Source organism: Alexandromys fortis, unplaced genomic scaffold (genome assembly GCF_014885135.2).
Source record: "Alexandromys fortis isolate MF-2015 unplaced genomic scaffold, M_Fortis_MF-2015_v1.1 scaffold_59, whole genome shotgun sequence".
Lineage (NCBI taxonomy): Eukaryota > Metazoa > Chordata > Mammalia > Rodentia > Cricetidae > Alexandromys > Alexandromys fortis.
The window spans coordinates 3,970,533-3,993,190 of NW_026067943.1; the positions used below are offsets into that span (position 1 = coordinate 3,970,533).

General features: G+C 46.4%; 1 protein-coding gene across 1 annotated transcript in view; it reads left to right on the plus strand.

Moving 5' to 3' along the window:
• Positions 1-22,658, plus strand: part of Slc6a11 (solute carrier family 6 member 11) — a 118,424-nt gene that overhangs the window by 60,307 nt on the left and 35,459 nt on the right. The window contains exon 10 of the mRNA XM_050148484.1: positions 5,807-5,941. Coding sequence (XP_050004441.1) covers positions 5,807-5,941 — 135 coding nt within the window. The remainder of the gene's footprint in view (positions 1-5,806; positions 5,942-22,658) is intronic.

The following is a 22,658-nucleotide window of genomic DNA, read 5'->3' on the forward strand; positions in this document are numbered from 1 at the left end:
CTCTGCTTGCAGCCACAAACAGAGCCTACCTGAAAAAACATGCAGCTACCAAGAAGCTGTGTTTGGCTCCTGTTTTTGTGGCCCTCATTTTTTTAAGCTTTTTTTGGGGGGGCTTATGTGGATCTATGCCAGATGGTAGGCATCATTTTGTAAATGGAGGCTACTTTTTCATTTCTCGACCACCCAGACCTGAATGATCAAACAGAAATTATATTAATTATAACTGTTTGGCTAATAACTTAGGTATGTTTCTAGCTAACCCTAACATCTTGAATTAACCCATTTCTATTAATCTATGTATCACCATGAGGCTGTGCCCTACCATTAAGTTTCCAGCATCTTTCTCCTTTGGCAACTACATGGCATCTACCTGACTTCACCTTCTTTCTCCCAGCATTCAGTTTAGTTTTCCCACCTAGTTCTACTCTGCCCTGCCATAGGCCCAAGCAGCTTCTTTATTAACCATTGGCAAAAAATAAAAATAAAAAAACATATTCATAGCTTACAAAGGGAATTTTCATATCAGACCCCACTCACACCTTGTGTATATTGTATAATGATGCTCCCAAACCACCTTTTGTATCCCTATTGATACTGTCAAACTTTGGCTTATGAGTGAATCTTGGGTAACACATATCAGCCAGTAGTTTCTCTCTGCCAGTAAACTTGCCTTCTTGTGGTGTGTGGGTAGCTCACTTGCACATTATCCTTCCTTTATGGTTTTATTAAAAGTGTAAAAATGGGTGCTGAGTGGATCCAGACAGTGTCCACCACAAGAGACGTTTGGGTCATTGCCAGTCCAGCAACTGTCGCAGCGGCAGCAGAGACAGTGATGACCGCAACCACAGCAGCTATTATTCCGATATCACATTTTTCTCAATACAGAGTCACTTCTGCTCGAATGGCCTTCTCTCGGACCAGAAAAGGAATGATCACTGGTACACAAACTAACAGGGCAGCCGAGGAGCTTCCATCCCAGCAACTGCTCAGGCTGCAGTCTCTGGAAGAACAATCAAGAACAACATCTCTCTCCCCCAAGTACTATTCCAAAGTCAGCAGGCCCATGGCCATTCCACCACATGCTAATACCACCTCTTAACAAATCTGGACTTTGGCTGATACACTCTCCCCAAAGCAAAGCTCCTTGCAGATCAAAGTTTGCTGCTGTAGGCAAGCAACAGGGAGCTGGGGTAGGTCCATTATCGTGTGTCATATTACTTTTTAAATCCTTCTTATTTATGGAATACCAAATTTTTCTTAGTCCCACAGCCTTGCTATATGTAGCATTTGGAGTAAAATCAGATATGGAAGCATTACTGAGTATTACACAGTGATGTAAAAATGAAGGATTTTAGGAGTGATTCTGTACCTTAACAAGACATAATATATCCTGAAGAGAAGAAGTGTCATTAACGGGAGCTTGTTCTAACAATTGGTGGAATAAAAAGATGGATATAAAGGAGTTAAAACAAAAACAAAAAAGTGAAGGTATGGACCTCAGTTGGGGAGCATGGCTGTCCTAATGTAATACAGAAACAGAACACCTACTGGGAGCTGCAAATTGTGGCATTGCTTCAGAACCATTGGCCATTTAATGGTCACACCACCACCATTGTGAGGCTCAAGCTACTGTCTATACTGCCTGGGCACAGTGAGGGTAGTACATTTGGTCAGGTCTTAGGGAGTCAGTATTCCAATAACTCTATCCACTCTATAGAGACATCAGAGGAAAACCGACAAATTCAGCCTCGCCAAAATGGCCTCACAGACTAAGGGTAAATTCCTATGAATGTGAGTCATCCTTATGGTTTACATTCTCATCCTTCAACTGTGTAAGCAAGGACTCATGGTGGCTGAGCTGGAGGAAGAAAATATGGGGAGCCTGGGACATGGCAGCTCCTGGCCACTGCATCTGATCAACACATGGGTGTTACTAAAACAGAGCAGCTAGGTTGTCACTCTCCACCTGGCTTGTAGATTTAAGCTCACTGAGTATAACCCAATAGAATCATACACACACACACACACACACACACACACACATACGTACGTACATATATACAGGAGCCAGTGAGACTGCTCCAATAGTAAGGGTGCTTGCAGCCAAGCCTGACAACCTGAGTCCAATCCCTGGGATCCATGTGATGATAGGAGAGAACCAGCTCCTGTAGATTGTCCTATGACTTATAACCCACCCTCAGCATATACCCATAGCCACATCCACATAAAATAAATGAATAAATCAGTATTTTAAAAATATTTAGTTTTTCTTATGTTTTATATTATGTATAGATATGTGTATGCATGTGCACGCATGCGCGCGCACACACACACAAGCATATGGATACATAAACACGAGTGCAGGTGCCCTCAGAGGACAGACAGGTCAGATCCCTAGGAGATATATACAGTTGTGAACTACCTGATATAGGTTCTGGGAACCAGACTGGAGCCACCTGGAAGAGCAGCAAGGGCAAGTACTCTTAAGCACTGAGCCATCGCTCCAGCCCTAACAAATGTTTTAGAGAATAGGCAATGCTGAATGTCTCTCATTTACAAGGTCTAGAAAGCTATGTGGAAAAGGAGTTGTTTTTTTTTTTTTCAGCAATCAACTCACTGGCCAGCAACCAGCCATCCTTGTTGGTTGACAGCTGACCTTTTTCTTACTGTTAATATCCACCGTCCACTCCAATTGAGTGTCTGACTCACATACTCTTTCTCTGGGTTACCGTATGTGGCGCTGTATATGACAGTAAGAGAATGCATTGGTCATATGACATGCCTGGGAGCACATGGTTTGTTGGTAGCCATGATGCAGGCACTGGTGGGCTGAGGGCTGGGCTATAGGCAGCACTATTGTTGCAAACCAGAGATAACATCCACATAAAGTGATCCAACCTTCCAGATGTGTCCATAAGATGCATTGTTTCTGCCCCCTGCTGATCCTGTCCTGTTGTTTGAGGGCTGTGTTTAAACCTGTGCTTTGTGCTAACCATATGACCGAGCTTCTCTCAGCTGGGAAAATTAATGTGGAATTTTTAGGAATGTCATGATCATCTCATGTATGGTGGGGTGTTCAGGTAAGTGACCTTGGGAACAAGCTGATGTGGTTATGAATGCACACCCAGCCTTGATTTATTAGCTGGGTGATTTGGTCAGGGTACTGAGCTCTCTGTCCTTTCTCATATATAAAAGATGATAACTCTCCATGCTTGGAGCACCATCTGCACTTGCCCAGTGTGCAGCTATGTGTGGTGAGCAAAGCCAGTACTGCTATCATGTACACGTATGTGTGCAGTCATGAGAGTGTGTGTGTGTGTCTGTGCAAGCATGTGAATGTACATGTATGTATATTTGCATATGTGCCTGTGTGCATGTGCCTGTTTTGTGTGTGGATATGAGTATGCTGTGCATGCCTAACATGCAGTAGAAATTCCATTTTCCTCTTCCCACCATCCCTGGTTTCCATGTCCTAAGCTCCTACTCCTTTAGTCTGGGAGAAGCCCACACTGACTTCACCTTTCATGGACTGCTGTCTCTCTGTGTCTACCATAGAGTACATTATCTGACTCTGTGTCTGTCTTTTCCACTAGCTGGAAGCCTCTTAGGGCAGAAAGACCCGCTGCGTGACTCTTCCTCACCTGGGCATAACTCGGTACCGACCGCACAGGAATGGCTTTAGTGTTGAGAGACTGGATAAAGAATAAGTTAGAAGGTGAACAAAGGAATAAGGTGAAGGACTGGAGCCCTGGCCAAATCAGACCCAGCCTGCACAGAGCGGGAGGTGGTAGCAGAGGCAGCCTGCTCAGAGCACACGCTCTCCCTGTGATACCAGCAAGCCTGTGATGCATCTGTGTGTGCTGGGGGATATGCAGAGCTAAACTGGGATCTAAGAATGTCCCTGGCCCTTGAATGCTGATAAGTTCCCTTCTAAACAGCACGGGGGAGGTCTCAAGAAGGGACAGTGCAAGTGATTGGGGAAGAGAAACTGACAAAAGAAAAAAAGTCTAACCTGGCAGACACTGGGTCCTGCAGGGTCCTCCAGTGAGAGGAGTGGCTGGCACCTATGGCGGGGTCTGGAGTCTGGCGTGTGTGATGGGTTGGTCATCTCTACATGAGCAGAATTCAGAATGGGGGCTCCAGGAGGGCTGTGTGCCTGCTCTTAAGTGCACTGTCTCTGTTCCCACATGGATCTATGGTTCAGTCTCTCTTAACTTCTCTGGGTCCAGGCATCTGCCTCCAAGCAGACCAGGCCCAGGGAGTTCCAAACAGAGCTGCATCCTTCCCACTCCCTCAGCTTCCTACCCCCACCCCCGTCTCTGCCCATACGACCATCTCCCCCACGTCCCAGCCTATCTTTGGTTATTAAAACACTGTTTGCTTGTTTGTTTGATTGATTGATTGATTGATTTTGATTTTTTGAGACAGGGTTTCTCTGAAGCAGTTCTGGCTATCCTGGAACTCACTCTGTAGACCAGGCTGGCCTCAAACTCACAGAGATTCACTTGCCTCTGCCTCCTGAGTGCTGGGATTAAAGATGTGTGTCACCACTGCCTGGAAAAATTTTATTCCTTTCAAAACTGCAAGTCTTGGCCCATTAATAAGTTTTGAAATAGATTTAAGAGTCCTGGCCAGGTTTAAAAAGAGGAAATAGAAGCCCAGCAAGATGGCTGAGAATAGGGTGCTTGTTGTCAGCCCGACAAACTGGGTTTGATCCCTGGGATCCACGTGGTCAAGGAGAGCACTGATTCTTGGGAATTTTCCTCTGGCCTCCACACCTGTGTCATGCCATGCACACAGCCACACACAGTAAGTGTATATCAGTCTTAAAATGACAGAGTCTGATAGACAATATTAGCAAGTGTCCCATGTGGAAGTGATTTGGGAAACTTCCTTTCCAGAGCTCCAGGAATGGGGTTGTGATTTCTATTTCTTTCAGTGAGTTTGGCACCCACTGCTGTCCAGCTCCTCATATGCCCTCATTAAACACTCCCCTGAGGAGTAGGTAGAGGGAGACAAATGGGTATATGTGGACTGGGGGCCCCTCTCCTCTTGGCTCCTAGTGAGGCCCGTCACTGCCATTCCTTCTTTTCCTAATTCTATTTATTGCAGTAAGAATCTTAACATGGCATCTCCCCTTTCAGTAATGTTTAAATTCAGGACACGTTGTTGCTGACCATGTACAACCTTGGATGATGCATCTCCTTCTCATGTTCATCTTGATGGACAGGAATGTCACATTCAGTATGACAAAGATAGCAATGGAGGCACCATCATCCCACGCTTTGTTTCTATGAGTCTAGTTTAAGTGCTTCCTGTCAGTAAAGCCATATAGGAGCCACATCCGTGAATTTAAAGAAACTCAGAAAATACTCAATGGAGGTTTGCGTTGGAACTGAATGTGTAGACGTTTTCCTCGTCACTCTTCCCCAGATAACGAAGAGTGCCGATTGCCTGGCGCTTGCATTGTAGCAGGTATTGTCAGTCATAGGAGATGACTTGCTATACACAGAGGATTGTGGGGCTCTCTGCAAACATAGTGTCATTTGATGTGAGAGACATGAGCATCCATAGCTACTGGCAGCTATGAAAACAAGACCCTGTAGATGCTCAGAATCAACTGCCTTGCTGAGCCTGGGCTGTGTAGATGGATACAGAGAACATGGTCCGTGCATCTAATCAAATTCAGGGCAGCATTCCTAAAGGACAGTCTTCAGCATGCAGCAGCTTGAGGGATCAGTGCTGAGAGAAAGAAGCCATCATTTCCCCTCTTGCCTAACTCTTTTCTCTCTCTCCTCCCGGGTAGGTTGTGTATGTCACTGCCACCTTCCCCTACATCATGCTGCTGATCCTCCTGATCCGAGGTGTCACATTGCCAGGTGCCTCTGAAGGCATCAAGTTCTATCTGTACCCGGACCTCTCCCGGCTCTCTGATCCACAGGTAAGGGTTGTAGCTTAAAACACAGTGTCACCATTAGTCAATGAGGCTCGATGGCCAGGTAAGTAGGTGGAACCCTGTGGCCTCCGGGATAATAATTGTTAACACATCAATTAAACACATAGGAAAGCAGATGTGGTAAAACACTGCTGGAGAACATTTAAAGGTGACTGTGTGGCCTAGTGCCATGGACAATTCTTAGTGCCTTCAATGCAGCATCCCACACAGGACTGAGAACTGCAAGTCAAGTCACCCTTACCTGCTGTGCTTAGGATCAGGTATTTGGGATTTGAGACTTTTCTGAGTATTGGAATATTCACATATATTTGATAAGCATCTTGGAAATGGTACCCAGTTGTAAGCATAAAGTTTAATTGTTTCATGTATGCCTTGCATATGTGCTTTTAGTTGTTTTGCATGTAAAATAAAATCTCTTGCCATGGTATGTCTACATGCTGGAAGTTTCAGACTTTGGTTTGTGGGATCAGAGATACTCGTCCAGTACCAAGATTTCAAAACAGCATTTATCATGTTTTTCTTTTACTTATTTGTTTGTTTTGAATTTTGAATTAATTTATTTTTAATCACGCTGTGTGTATATATGCCACATATGTGTAGGCTGGAGGAGGACAGAGGTGTCAGATCTTCTGGAAGCTAGAATTACAGGTGGCTGTGGGAATTAAATTCCGGTCCCTGGGAGCAATGTGTGCTCTTAACCACTAAGCCAGATATCTCTCTAGCCATCACCATAGATATTTTAGCTAGTTATACCACCATTGTATCTAGGCTTTCTTTCCTGAGGGATCTGTGGTTTGTTGACAGCACTCATGGTCACAAATGAAGGACATGCTAACCTCCAGTTAGAACTTGATTTAACAAACCTTTTTTTCCCTGCCTGATGTTACAGACCCGCCACAGAGGATCTTGGTGAGAAAGTAGGTCCTTACTGTGATTAACTTTCTTTGTTGAAAAATTCACAGCAAACCCACCCCCACCCCATACAAAGACTTGGAGAAACTGATTCATTTGTCTCCAGTCCTGAGTCAGGCCTAGATTATCCCAGTCATAAGTAACACGTGTTTATGCCTGAGCCCCTCTGAGTGGGCTCATGGTGAAGTGTCTGGGAGCGTGTTACACAGAGACCCCTCATCGGCCAAGCCCTCAGTCTCTACTCCATGCCAGAAGCCTTCAGGGAGTTTCCTAGACTCTAGGCCAGACCCCCCTCTACTGGGCCCAGGTCCACAGTAATTCCAGCATATAAAGCCTACTTGCTCAGGGTTGGCTGTGTCCACCAGGAAGTGCCAACTTAATATAGAAACAAACACATGAATCACACAGAACTGGTGTCTAACTTCCAGAGTTTGAAGCTTCCAGGAGATTTCAAGCCCGTGACTTTGGGCTCCCTCTGTCGGGGCAGTGTGGATGGAAGGATCTGCAAAGCCCTGGTTGTTCAATGCAACTCAGAGGTTCTGTGACAGTGAGCGATGAGGCCAGGGGAGAGGGGCACATGCTCATCTTTGCCAGATTGCCCTGCCTCCTGTAGCACATCCCAAATCACAGGCAAGATCCCCAGGAAGAAGGGAATTGGCTCCTGACTGCTGGCCTGGCCAACTATAACTCTGACAGCAGGGGGTCTCTACTGAAGCAGCAGTTTGGGGCTACACATAGTCCATCATGGGTCCATCTTCTCTTGTTCGGTCTACACTTTTGGTATCAATAGAAGACAGGTTCCTGCCTGTGTTCTCTGACCACCCCCCTTCTTCCACCTTCAGCCTTAATGTCTATGAGCCATGACCACGAGCATCCTCAACGTGACATATCTAGACCTTGACAATCATCAGGGGGCTTGGAGTTTGTTAAAGATGCAGGCTCCTGGGGGTTACTTTCAGTGAGTCTGGGATGGCTACAGGACAGCCAGGTAGGTAAGGAGCCTCAGAGATGATTCTGATAACCAGAAAAGGTTGGGGAAATCCAGTTGCCACTTCCTCAGAGCCCTACATTCACACACAGACACACACAGATATACATATACCAACATACATACATATATATAAACACACATACATACACAGAGATGCAGAATACAAATATAAACACAGAGACATACAGACACAGAGAAAAACCCATATGTACACAGATAAACATGCATACAAATACACATATGCCCATACAGATGCACAAGTGTACACACATGCAGACAAAGGAAACATATGTACCTCTACACAATTGTACATGCAGAGAGAAACACATGCGTATGCACACTGATGCACACACAGAACTTGTATACAGATGCACACACTTGTATACAGATGGACATGTTCAGACATATGTTCACAGATGAGTACGCATGGACAAACACTCTGAGAACATGGATAAATCAGAACACACACAGTCTGAAAACACAGATGAACCAGAGACCTAGGAATCTGCTCAGCTCTTCTCCAACCATCTCGGGTTCCCACTGTCTTCCCTTCTAAGCTTTAGTTGCTCCACCAATGACCTGAAAGGCTGGGTTGTAACCTCCTGTAGTCATGAGCCATTAAAAGATCATTCTATGGCTATCTATCTTTTCTGAGAGCCAAGGAAGAAACCTTAGGAGGGCAGGGAGAGCCTAGAGCTCCAGGTCATTGTCAGGTCAAGTTTCCAGTCTCTGAGCCTTGGCCCCAGGCTGTCCATCCAGAGCATCAGGGTTTGGGGGCTGGGCTATTGGGTGAAATGGTCAGCAGAGGAGTGTCTCCTGGTTCGGAATCACGGCAGCCCCACGAGCGGCTGAATGATTGCTGAGAGTTCTCTCATAGAGGCTGCAGGCCTGTGCACCGCAGTGTGCATTGTGCTAGATCCTGGTCCCTGGAGTCCTCAGCTTGGGAGAGAGGACTGTCAGGTCAGGATACAGTGAGATCAGAGACCTTCATCCTCTTGGCTCATGGTTCTCACCTGTCTATTAGGGTAAGAATGTTTGTCTGTCATGCAGGGTTGCTGCAGGCACAGTACATACATGGGCCCGAGCTCTTGCCTTTCTCATCTGCTGCCCAGCACCAGGCCTGTCATATAGGAGGACCCTGGATCATGTTGGCCTATATCTGGTTCTGAGTAGGACAAGTCAGAACCCCACAGCCCAAGAGGAGGGTGGCTTTGAACTAGAAACCGAGGCTTTTCTTGTGGATCCAGGAAATTCAGTTTCTTGTGAGGAACTTGAAGGGATGTAGCAGCTCCCTCACTGTGTGCCTGTGACTTGCATTCCATGGTCAGTGCTTTCTTAACATCTGTCTGTCTTCACTGTCAGCCTTATGTTTTCTCTGAAGTGTGAATTTTTCCCCCTTACATTTTCACTTTCTGTCTTTTCCGTCTTTGGAGAGCCAAAGGGATCTTGCATTGTCCCTGCCCCAGATTTCTGCTGCTCTCGCTGGTCATTGTGTTTCAAGTGTGTGTTTTCAGGGCGAGAACAGAAAGGCTTGTCACAGATCCAACTCCCGGGTCTGCTTTCCCAGGAAGGGCTCTGAAACACCACTTCCCTGTGCAGCCTCCTTTGTGGAGGAAACAGAACCTGAGGATGAGGTGTTCAAAATCCTGGGCCTCAGAACAAGACATCTCCCCAACTCCCCATCCCACAGGAGGACAAACCAGACCACAGGAGGAAGACAAGACCCTGGTTGGAAACCTTCTGAACCCTGAGGAAGACTCTATGAGATCACTGCCACCTGGTGGTAATATTCTCTGATTCCACATCAGGACCCAGAATAAAAAATGGCCTCTGGCCTGAAACATTTTCAAACCAAAATATTCATGTCTCCAGTGACTTAGAGATAGCAGATTTTTAAAAAAATGAAACATCACTGGTGTGTAGGCCACTCCCTGAGACTGGAAGTCCCGCAAAGTTTTCTTTGCGTACGTGTGACTCTGTATTAAGTGTTTGTGTATCACGTGGTTTGTCATCTTCGTCAGGCCTAGCCAACCCATCCCACAAGGCTCTTATCTTCAGGGAGGTTCTTGTCTCCTGGGAGAGACATGATTAGGTCAGTAATAACAATGGGGGGCGGGCATTACTGTGGATTGGAACTGGCCTGTGGGCACATGTCTTACCTAACCTCCTGTCGAAAGACAGCAAATCTCCCCTTTTGCTTGGCTCACGGAGTCAGAATTGTTGGGCTCCTCCTTGGGGTTCTGTGTACCACAGAGATGCCATTAAAGCGTTGGAGCCCCAGGTCTTCTCAGGGTGAAGTTCTGCGGTCTCTTGGCCTGTTCAACAGTGTTGGGGTAGGAAAGCTGCTGCATGGCCTTCCAAGAAATGATACTGAAGGCTGGAGCATGGCACAGATTAGCTCGCCACCTAAAACTGATGGTTTTCTACTGAAGGCTGACCTTCTGCCAGTCCCCACAGCTGTCTTGTCTCTCGAAGTCACTCAGTCACCAAATCATTACTGGAAACCATCTTGTTCTATGTACGGGCAAAGTTCTCACGGGGTGTCAGCGTAAAACCCGATTTCACAAATGAGGGAGCTGAGGCTTGAGGTTTTATATCCATCCCTGAGTCCAGTGGCTTGTGACCCAGCTGAGCAAAGGGCACAGTGCCAGAGCCACCACCTGGCTGCTCTGTCTTCCCAGTCCCAGCTGCCCTTCTTGATTCTAAAGTCACTCTTTGCTAAAATTTCAGGTGCTTCACATAGGTAGGTTTTGTCCCCACCAAGAAGCCACTTCCCGTCCTGGGCCAGCAGGCTCCTTCCCTGTAATTTGGAGGAATTCTCCAGTCACTCTCTTTCCAGTGTTCAAACAGACAGACAGACAGACATTTCTTCCTTCCTTCCATTTTCTTTTTGCTTTACTACTCTGTGTTGCCAGTGTCACCCTAAGGGTACTCATTGGGCGGATTTAAGTTCAGGCTAAACAGTGAAGACAAAACCATCCCAACAACGGGCTCCTTCTCATCACTTCCAACCCTTTCCTCACCGGCCCTGCAGCATTCTCAAGGAGCTCGGTGGGGAGCTGGGTCACCAGATCACTGCTTTGGTGTCTTCTTTAGTTCTGACTGTTATCTAGGGTCACTGAAGTCTATTAAACACAAAGCCTCTGAACTAGAGTAAAGCCTGTGTTTTCTTGTCTGCTTGTGTGCTGGTAGTTTCTGATTGAACACTGAGTGTTACAGAATTGGTGTAAACACTAGATTCTGTTCTCCGCCTTTGAAGCGTGCTGGCCTTTGTCTTTATGTGCATTTTAGTCCAGGTATGGACATTACCTGAACCTTGAGTGGGCTCACCCTCACGTTTTCTCAGTTCAGATCGATGGAAGCCCATGCTGACCCCAAAAGACACTCTGATGTCATCGGACTCTGTAAGAGGTGATGGGCTTCTGAGTTATGCTTCTCCTACAGGTCTCTTCAAAGCTTGGCTTTAAGCCTGAAGAAGGCGAATGGATCGATTTCCTTGTTCTAGAGCAGTGTTGTTTAGCTGGGAAGTTCTGCTTCCTAGAAGACATTTGGCAGTATCTGCAAATCTATTCAGTCACTGCATTGGACCTGGTCCTATCTCACATGGCCCTCATTCCCAGACCACAATGGGTCTGGCTCCAGCTGCCAGGGCGTCATCATCCCCGACTCTGTCTCAGTTGTTCTTTCTCTATACCATCCCATCGCTGGCCCCTCATATGTTGCTGGTCATTATGTTCCCGTGTCAGGACCCACTCAACCCCATGACCTTAACAAAACCCTGTTGTTGTTTTAATTCATGGAGCCGGTGGTTGCCTGGCATAATCACTGTATTCATGGTTAGTATTATCAGTTAGAATTTCAGCTCTACATAAGCAAAGGATGTCTGTGTGTTATCCGCTATTAATTCCCTGGTATCTGAGCCAGAGCCGAGGACATGAGAAGATCCTACTCACTGTGAAATGGTGGATAGATGGGCAAATGAATAGATGGACAGATGGATGGATAAGTGGATGAGTGGATGGGTGTAGATGACTGTGGATGGTCAGAAGATGGATGAATGGGTCATGTCTAGGCAGGAAAATGGATGATGGGTAGCTGACCAGATGGATGGATGGACTGATGGATGTAGAAGGGTCAGTTAAATGGACGGATGGTAGGTGGGTAGATGGTCACATGGGTGAATGGTAAGTGGATAGCTAGGTGGTTGAGTGGCTGAGTGGGTGGATAGGTGAGCAGATAAATGGATTAATAGGTGGATGGTAAGTATGTGGGTAGTTGGATAGATACTGTTCTGGAGAACAGATGAGTAGAGAGATAGTGTGTAGATGGCTAGCAGGAGGTGAGCAGATGGAAATGAATGGGTGGGTGAGTGGGTGTGTGAGTGGGTGGGTGGGTGAGTGGGTGGGTGGGTGGATGGATGGATGGCTAGATGGATAGATAGTAGGTAAGCGGATGGGTGGACAGATAGGAGGATGGGTGGATAGAAGCAGATGAACGGTTGCCATTGGTAACTTATCTTAAGGAATATCAACAGTCAGAAGTGAATAAAAACATTCTTTCTTTCTGACTTCAGGGAGCTTTGATTTGCTGTTTGAAGGAAGAGGAAAGAAAGGTTGTTTGAAAACAAGCATGGATCAAAAGAATGAATGTCTGCATACATACAGGAAGTGGCAAGAGAGCCACGATTACAGGCAGTAATTGGTGACTAGCAACCATATCTGAGATGGCTTTAAAGAATGAAGGGTTGTGGTATCCTCCCCAGAAATGGTGGCTGTCAAGCCAAAGCATTCTGACTTCCTTTGGTGGTCTGTGGGTGGTGTGGAATGTTCCAGAGTGAGAGGTTGATTACTGAGAAGAGAGCTGTAATTTCAGAAGGCTGTCCAGCTCAGGGCAGACTGAGTGGGTTAGGGACGCGACTGCTTCTGAATCTGCTCTTTGCTTTTCCTGTGTGGCTATGGTTTGGAAACTTTCCCCTCTGACCTTCAAGATGTCCCCTTGTGTGCTTCTAGTCGGCAGGGACCCCCTTTTACTTATCTCCTGTCCCCGTGTGGATATTGTCAAGCTAGAGGAGACAGCGAGTGTAAGCCTCTTCCAGTGTCTATAAAAGATAGGAGGACAGTGAGGAGGGGGAAGAAGTGGAGCCACATAGCTGAGCAGCAGTTGGGGCTTTAGTAAAGAAGGCATCTGTCTGCTAAGGATGGGGGTGGGAGCTTGGAGTCCCAGAGGGTCACACACACACACACACACGCACACACACACACACACAAACACACCAGCTATAACATTATAGGTGGCTGTGGCTGAAGCTCAGAAGGCTTGACAGTAAAGAGGTAGCATGATCACTTTCAGAAAACACCCAAAGCCCCTCATGACATGTGCTCAGTGGTATACCTGACAAGCTGAGCTAGAGCTGTATCAAGAGAAGCATATCAGCCCTAGACTGGCCCTCTGGTTGGATCCTCCCTGAGCTTATTCAGACAGAACATATTTATGGAGTATTGTCCCTGATTCTGCTTTCATAAAATAAACCTGCTAGCCACTGGCTGGCAACTGTGGGAATGGGTGAAAGAGCAGGTGGGTAGATATAGTTCCTATTGTGGTTTTTAATTGGGGAGGGTCTCTGATTAATATGTTTTATTTTTTGAGAGTTAAGCTTCCAGAAATAGAAATCAGAAAATCCAAAGGACTCGTTTTCCTAATACCCCAAATTTTCTGTCGTTGTTGCGGTGGTTCACTCCCCAAAATTATAGAGCCAGTATTGATGCCTTGTATTCACTGAAGCTCATTATTATTTATAATTTAAGTTTATTTGTGTGTGTGTGTGTGCACATGCACAGCATACTTGTAGGAGTCAGAGGACCACCCATAGGTGTCAGTTCTCTCTTTCCTCCATGTGGTCCTGGAATCAAACTCAGGCCATCATGCTTAGCAGCAAGTGCTTGCACTCTCTGTGTTGGGCATTGTGTGGGGTTAGGCAGCACCCAACACTTTATAGTATCATACAAGTATGCAGAAAGACCATTGATCTGAAATTCCTGTATTCTGCCTGTTCACACCCACTATCTTCCCGACAGGTTCCCTGTATCCATAATTTTGTCTTTTCCAGAATGATCTGTAGTTGGAATGGTGCAAATGTAGGCTTTTTATACTGACTTCTTTTGCTTATACCTTACTACACAAACTGCTTTCAGGTCAGCTACACGGCCCACCTCCGGGAGCTCATCAGAGGTGCTGACACTCAGGTGCCATCATGAGCCTGTTCTGTCAGAGCCCACGTTTCAGCAGTGCCCTCAAGTGACTGGCACACAGGTGGAAGTTTGAAAGAGCCTGGTCTAAGAGAAACAGTCATGTCTGAGACAACATCCCGGGCAAGTGAGACTGTCACATAAATCAGGAAGGGCTCATGTCTGATTAGGTCACAGTCCCAGGGACAGGTAATCCAAGCAAGCATTTCTTGGAACCTCCCTGCCCACTCTAAGGTGGGAGGCAGTAGAGAAGTGCCCCAGGCTTTCTGAAGGTGGGATGTAATGGGTCCCCCAGAGGACTACACCCCCTAAAGCTGTGCTGTCCGTAAAGTAGCCACAAACCATGTTTGCTTTGATTGACAGAAACTAAATCACATAAACAGTTCAGTGCCTCAGTTTCTCCGACAAGTTTCAGGTCATTAACAGTCACCTGTGACCAGTGGTCACTAAAGTGAGGAGTGTATTGGTCAGGGTTCTCTAGAGCAGCAGAATTAAAAGCAGGACCACATGTTAAAATGACACTTGTTAGGTTGGTTTACAGGATGCATTAGCATAGTCCAATAATGGCAATCTCATACCAGAGAGGCCAGCAGCCCGATAGTGGTTCAGTCCACAATGCTGGACGTCTCAGCAGTCCCAATCTGGTGCTGATGGCCCTGAGGAGTCCTGAAGAGCTTCTGGTCTTTTGTTTTTTTATCAGTGAAGGAATCAGCAGTCGTGGAAGCTCCAGGCATGCAGAAATCATGAAGGCATGCAGAAAAATGCAAAGCTTCTTTCGTTGTTTACCTGTGCTTCCAATAGGAGGTGCTGCCCACATATAAGGTGGGGCTTCCCATTTCAAATAACGTCATCAGGAATATTCCACATAGGAGGCAGTGGTTAAAAACACAGGGTGCTCTTCCAGAGGCCTTGACTTCAATTCCCAGTAACCACATGGCAGCTCACAGCCATCTGTAAAAGGATCTTATGCCCACGTCTGGTGCACAGATATTGTAGCACATATATACAGAAAGTAAATAAATCTAAAGAAAGAAAAAAGAATAGTCCACAAAGGGATGCCCAGTGGCTTGCCCTTTAATCAATTCTGGATTCAGTCAAGTTGATAACCATGAATAGCTATCACAAAGAGCATGGCTATAGAAGGTTTCTGTCTTTGTAGAAACGTCTGTTGGGTAGAAACAATGTTTAGGGCTAAAGGCCCCAAAGCAGAAGAGTCTGTAGAAATTGGCACTCAAGTTCCCTGGGGGTCTAAACATGGAGCTGTTACCGTGTCTTCCTGAAGCCTTGCTGCCAACTCTGTGGGTGCCCTTCCTCTAGCTTCAGGGGTCCTCTGATCTCTAGCAGAGTCCAGAGGATGCCATTGAATTGTCATGGCCAGAACTGTGGCCACTGCTTATCTGGACAAGAAGAACCATGAAGAAGGTTCCCCCATGAGCCCTGCAGGAAACTGCAATGGCACCAGTCTGGGAAGAAAGGGTCTTTCCTGAGCATAAAGGAGACTATGGAAGATGTGGGTATTAATTAGCCAGCATGGTAGTCACCCAGCCTCATACCCTGCCTGAACAATACATGGCAGAACACAGAATTCCCTCTAAATACCACATGCATCATCTCAGTTATTCTTACCTACTTTTAAATTCTGCTGTGTTCCTTTTTAGGAGTCAATAGTTGGATTCTATGCTGTGGTTTAGTGAGTTATTTACTCCCTATCATTTTTTGGTTTTTCAAGACAGGGTTTCGCTGTAGCTTTGGAGCCTGTCCTGGAACTAGCTCTTGTAGACCAGGCTGGCCTTGAACTCACTGAGATCCACCTGCCTCTGCCTCCCGAGTGCTGGATTAAAGGTGTGCACCACCACTCCCTGGCTTTCATTCCTTTCTATAGGATTGCATTTTCCTTGCTAAAGTATATCCTGTACTCACTCTTTTCACAAGAGTTTTTAGAGGAACATAATCCTTTCAACCTGTGTGTCCAAACAGGATTTATTTCACTTTCTCTCTCTTGAGTGATAGTTTAGCTGGGTATGGAATTCTAGGGTGGTAACTTCTCAGTTACTATTGCGCTTTGGTGTCTATATTGAAACAACAATGTGTGGTTATGCATATAAGCGGCACTTGCATGTTGGGTCCTATGCTCAAAAATAGTCTTGTAACTTCTTATTCACTACAGGAAATTCATTTTCTGCCTCCCAGTTCTTCACAGTAATTCACCTTAGCTTCTAGTCATGCCTAGAGCTCAATATTTTAACTCTATCCGCAGGAAGATGTCTAAAGCCCAGGCTCTTGGGCGTCTGTTTGCTCAGACATCCTCATGGGTTGCTGGATCGTTTTTTTCCTCCTCAACTTTCACCTTTGACTTCTTTCATTTCTATCAATAGGGAGGCATTTCTTCCTTCCTCCCAAGACAGACTATGAATCTAAAATGCCAACTATGTATCATTCTTCTGTGTTGTCTGTATCTCTCAAGACAACATCCTTGGTTGTCAGTATTTATCTCTCTTTATCTGCTGGTCTTAAATCTAACATACTAATTCTTTGAACCAGAAATGAGTATTCAGTGAAGTGCTCCCTACTGACGCTTAATTCAAATATAACCAAGAAAAGGGTTCTATTTCTTGGTTGATGATTTCCTAAAAACTGTATTTTGACTGTCAATTTTCTTCTTATACAGGTGCAATTATATTTATTAAGGTGTATGATAAAGATTGCAATGCAGTTAACCTCTCTCCTAAATTAAAAGCTGGGGAAACAGCATCTGGGAGCAACTATTTCCTTGATGGAGAGCACCTGAGTCCCGGAGAGAGGATGTGGCTCATCTAAGACCAGAAAGAACTGGACTAGAACATAGGGCCGCATATGAAAGACCTGTCACCTTTCCAGTTTTCTGAATCTGTCCCCTCATCTGTGAAATGATGAGTCTAGACTGACATGGAATTGAGTCCCGACTCACTAGCTTTGTGACCTCAAAGAGTTTGACATCTGTAGATTTCCATATTATTTGTCCCTGTCCTTTCTACTTCTGTTGGGGATAGAGAATATCAGATATACTGGTAGACTCGCATGGAGGAAAATGCCCTGAGATTTGCAGAGGTCACAGGGAGGGCGACAGAAGAGGCTCTCACCAGCCCCACAGTTTCAATGAGCACCTCGTAGACACAGTGACTTCTGATGATTTCTGATCCAGCGCAGCTTCGTGAGCGACTGAGTTCTCTTTTGCCCATGAGCAGCAAGGTAACGGGGCGTTGATAGGTCCTGGGTGACTGGAATTGTGACAGATGACGTCCTCCTCTGTGCAGATGCACTGGTGTGTGAATCTCCTGCCCCATTTCTTTCACTTCTCATATGCAAGCTGAGCTCTGGAGCACCCACAGGGCAAGCACCGCCCTGCTTTTGCTCACAGAGCGCTCGAGCCTGGCTCCATTCTTTGATTGGAACCTTAGTGACATTCGGTCAGGCACAGGCAAGGGAACACAGCCCCTCCTCCAGCCCGACAGAGGCTTATGTCATTGTCTTGCACACTTCACCTAAAGAAGCTACGCTGCATGATGGGAAACTCCTCACTCAGACTCTGGGGACCCAGCGCTATCACTGACCTTAAACAAGCCACCATCTCTTTGTGTGCCAGAATTCCCTCACCTAGAAAAGAAGGGCACTGAGTAAAATGGCTGGCTTTTATCTTTTCACCAGCAAGAGCCCTTTAATTCTCCACTTCTGACTCTCCCACTTGGACTGCTTCATACCAAGTGGAAATTCCTCTTAATAGCCCCGTGGGTCTGAGTCATAAAAGAAAAAAAAAATCCCTTGGCAAAGCCCAGAGAGATTTTCAGGGAGTCTCCTGGGGAACAACATGGCCTGGAGAAGAGAGGTGATTTACCTGTGGTCCTGTGAGTGTTTTTACTTTACACAGCATCTGAAAGGGGCAGATGAATGTTGGTCTAAAAGAACACATGATTAAACCAGGTTTCACTCAGCCACTGCCCGCACTGACATGTGGACAACATCTTACTCAGCTCTCCTCGAGATGGCTTGTGTGCTGCACAGCACATAGTAGGTGTGCACTATTGCTTTTTGCAGAATCTCAAAATTATGCTCTTTCCTGGAATAGTGAGTGCCGTGGCATTCATTGAGACCTCTACACAGGTGACAGAGCTGGTGGAAAAGTCACACAGTAGACAAGAAATAAAGAGCTCCCTCTGGACAGGGCGTGTCAACACCTGTGGTTACCTGCTCACGATCTAGTCAGTCAAAACAACCCAGCGTGAATGTGGGCAGGGCCTGGAAACCTGTCTTCAGCAGACGCGTTAGGAACAGCTGATGGCCACTGAGGGAAAAAGTGTCACTCTTTTTGGGGAATGTGGCTGATAACCTCTGCCTTGGTGGCTGGCCCCACATGCGTGTGCATATTGGAATCACTCAGTAGACTTAGGATCATTAATAACAAAACAGAAAGACATGGAGTGGGGAGGGTTGTGGGGTGGGGACCCTAGAGAGAGTTGGGGTCAGGGAGTAGTGGATGAGTATAGTCAAAATATATTGGATAAATGTATACAACTTTCCACAGATGAATAAAACATTGTTTTAAAAAGGGCAGGAGGGTCCCTAAGAAAACCAAATTGAGGAAATAGAAACAGCCACAGGCTTCTTTAGTAACTGTGTCCAAGACAGAGATCCCAGACATAGGGTAAAATGGGACCAGGGAAACAAACTCATACTTGCACGTGGTTTGTCCTTTTCTTCTTCTGGATCCCTGGGAGACTGCTTCACCTCATTCAGGAGGGATGTATGGCTGGAAGGGAGGGGTAAGAACCACCCAGGCAGACAGGTGACTTGCAGATGGATGATATTAGGAATTTAAAAGTGTCCTGTGAGATGATGTCAAGGCAGAGATGGCAGAGTCCCCAGAACGCTTTGGTTTTCTGGTCACAGACTGAACACTGATCTTTGTTCTTACCGTTGCCAAAAAGAGCAGAGATTTCCACAGTTTGCCACCACTGGTGCAAGTGTGTGTGTGTTGCATGGCTTTTCCCAGGGAGATGTGAACAAATGTCTGTTCATCCCAGATAGGGTACCGACCACAGACCAAAAGTCCTGATCTCACCCAAGCCTTGCTTGGTGAACCAATGAAGTTACTGGTGTATTTCCAAGGCAGGTGCATCACTAAGAAGTCTTCTCAGCACAGGAAGTCTTACCAGTGGCTCTGCCAAAAAGTCCTTTGCTCCAGAAATTGTTTCTTGCTTATACAACCTGGGGGAGGGTCTTTGTGAGTCTTGTAGACCTCTTTGCTTTCTGAACCTTCTGAGTTTCGTTAGCTTCCTGAGTCCTTTGAGCCTCCTTATTCCTCTAGGAGAGAATGCTTCAATTTAGAGGCAATAGCTACAAGACAGCCCACCCCTTCCCCTGACTCTCACCCCTTCTGAGTTGTTTCCTGAGACTGGAGTGGGTGGTTAGTGTCTTACATTTCTGCCAGAGCACTGAAGCCCTGTGCCCCAGCAACAACCACTCTCTGTGACTTAAATAATTAGCAATCTTCAATCCACTATGAAAAAAAAATTTCTTTCTGTGACTTAGGGTAGCAGCAGCAGTACCGCATGTCAAAATCAAAAATGTTTAAAAGCGACTTGACAGATATATCCATTTAACAAAAACAGTCCTCATAGGAGCCTCTGACCGTACCAGCTATGAACTTTGCTCTGGCTCATAGTGTTAGACTTAAGCTCCTGTCTAGGGAGTGGGTTTTAAGTCCAATTGGAAATCAGTTGGTTGCACCCCGAATAGCTTAGCTCTCCTGTGAACATAGTCCTAGCAGGCATGTGCACCCGAGGGCACATCTTACCTGGCGTGTTGCTAATGTAACAGGTCCATATCCAATGGTAATGTCAGCAACACTGCGTACAAAAGCCAGCCAATAGAGAAGGGGCTTCCAGCTTGGCCCCAGCTTGGGCTCTTTGTGTCCTAGATCTTTAGGAATAGAGTTTTCCATCTAGTTCTGATATACAGCCAAGAGTAGTGGCAACAGCCTGAATTGGGGAAGGGGGAGCTATCGAGGTGACCCCACTGGCTGGCAGCCCATTGCTGACACTGAGATGTTTACCCAATGACTTTATGGCTCCTGGGAGCATCTTCTCTTGCCTGCTCAGGGTGTCTTCATTCAAACTCTTTAGCTGCTGCTTTTGTGCATTTTCAGATGCTGCTGTGAATGTGCAAAGCACTCGAGGCTTAGCATCCTTTATGAAACACATACATAGAGGGTGGGCAGGATCCCTGAGGGCCGACTACCTTCCAAGGCAGTGCCAGTTGGTTTTGTAATCCAGCAACTGGAGGATACTAAAGAGAAAACAGAAATACATCAGCAAGGTCAAATCCAGCATGAAAGGATGATGTCACTATAGCAACCGTTCCGTCAGGAGAACAATGCTAGGCGCTGCAGCTCAGGTACAGGCACTACCTTCTTTAGCTCTCTCTAATCCACAGTCATCCTCCATGAATGTCCAGCTTCCTCGCTCCGATTCAAAGCTGCTATGGGTCTCCCCGCCTGCCTTAGGCTTGGTGGGGCCAGATACTACTGCTTACATGGCAAGGAAGGCCAGCGAGCCGGGCCATGCTGTGCCCTACTGTGCCTGCTGCAGGAACTGATTCTGGGGTTAGATAGACTTCAGGTCAATGTAATAGCTGTTGCCTCTCCATTGGCCACACTTGAGTACAGAAGGGGCCCTGGGCTGGGTGAAGGACCTTTACCCCCAGTGTGCTTTCTTTCAGGGGAGAAAGGTGCATCATATATTCCGAAGATATAGCTGCCTACCGCTAGAACAAGCTTAGTCTCTGTCGCCTGAGCTATTTTATCAGTTATGTCTTCTGTGAACATTTTCTCGGGCTTTCAAAGCATCCAGGTTCCCTCCAGTAAAGTATTTAGCTGTCAGGATTTTTTCCTGGGAAGATTAGCTTTATATAAATCTCGCCAGTCACCTTTGAGTGACCCAGACATGCCCCTCTGTTTTCTATTCTGTCATCTCTTGATTGGTTTAGCACTTTGCAAACCTGATTTGCATGTCAGTCTAAATCACAGGTGCACAAACACCTCTTGTGAAGTTTACAAGGAATGCACTTCACCCCAGAGAAGCCACTGTAACAGCCCCAAGGGCCCTGCTGAAGTAGCTTCTTTCTTTGCTCTTCCATGAACGCAGTCCTCCCAGGCTGGTGAGCTGGGCATCAAGCCCCACCTCGCTCATGCCCAATTCTCTGTCCTTCCTCTGTTCTCTCTCACCCATCGCCCCCCCCCCTGATATTCTTGGGGAAGTTAGCTGACAATGGCCAAGTGTCACACGTGGTTCTGTGAGGCCGTGCATCAGGAACTGATTTCCTTTGTGCTGTGCCAGATTCTGCAGCCTTAGTCTCCAGGGAGGATGGGTCCACGTCCTCAGCACGCAGACTGACCCGTACTCCCACATCCTACAACCTCACAAGCCAGGCTGTGCGAGCTCTTCTGGCTCTTGTTTCAAAGTCTTTCCCTATCCAAGCAATTAATGAGCGTTTCTGATTATCCATGTCCTGTACTGAGCCATCATTAAGGGGTTTTCCTTTCTTCTGTTAGAGGTCAGACCTATGGGCTCTTTTCCATCACTTCTGCCTCTCTCTACAGATACACAATCTGATTCTTCTCTTGGTTGCCAAGTGTCTGTGTCCCAGTAAAGAATCTTCAGCAGATTTAACTCTTCTCTCTTTTTCCTAGACTCTGCTAGCTGTAAGAAATGGCAGACCAGCACCTCCCCCTCTCCCCTTACACACACATATGCTCACACACACACACACACGCACAAACATACTTTTCCTGCCAATTACTATAATAATGTAGAAGGGTAGCATCCATGTCTCCTTATTGTAATTCCTCCTACTCAGGCAGGTTCTTTCTGGACAGGCAGTTAAGCCGCAATTGTGCATCTTATGACCCATGGCAAAGGCTACTCAACAGCCAGCATAGCCTGTATGTGATCCTAGCCTGTGATGCTGCTCTTGGGAATGGCAATATATGCTCTAGTCCTGGCACGAGGGTATCCTCATGTTCATGCAGTGGATGCCACTCCTCAGGGAGGCCTACCACCTAAGATACTCATTGTCAATGTAGAAGGATCTAGACTCTCATAGGAGGCAAGCCATCACTACGGATAGCATCCCCTCCCCCAGATTCTATCATTGCATTCACTGTGTTCTATGCAGCCTGGACCTTCCAGCCCTCTATCCATCCAATTTATTTCCTTTGCAGTTTAAAGTGAGTTGTAGACCTGGGCGCCCTTCTCCTGGGACATATTAGCCTTTATCTCTTGATTTATCTTCTTAATGACCATTCTTAGTTTTGCTGTCCAAGCTATAGGGCTGGGAAGTCACCTATGGAGGCGTAAGTGGATCTCGCTCACTCTCTCTGCATTTTCCCCAAGGCCCAGGACACTGCTACAGAGAATCTTTGGGGATGGTGAGTAGCCATAGCTGCCGCGTCTTCTATTTGTCTTCCTGAAGAAGTCAGCTCTCCTGCATGCTTGCCTCCAGACATTGTTGTAACTGGCAG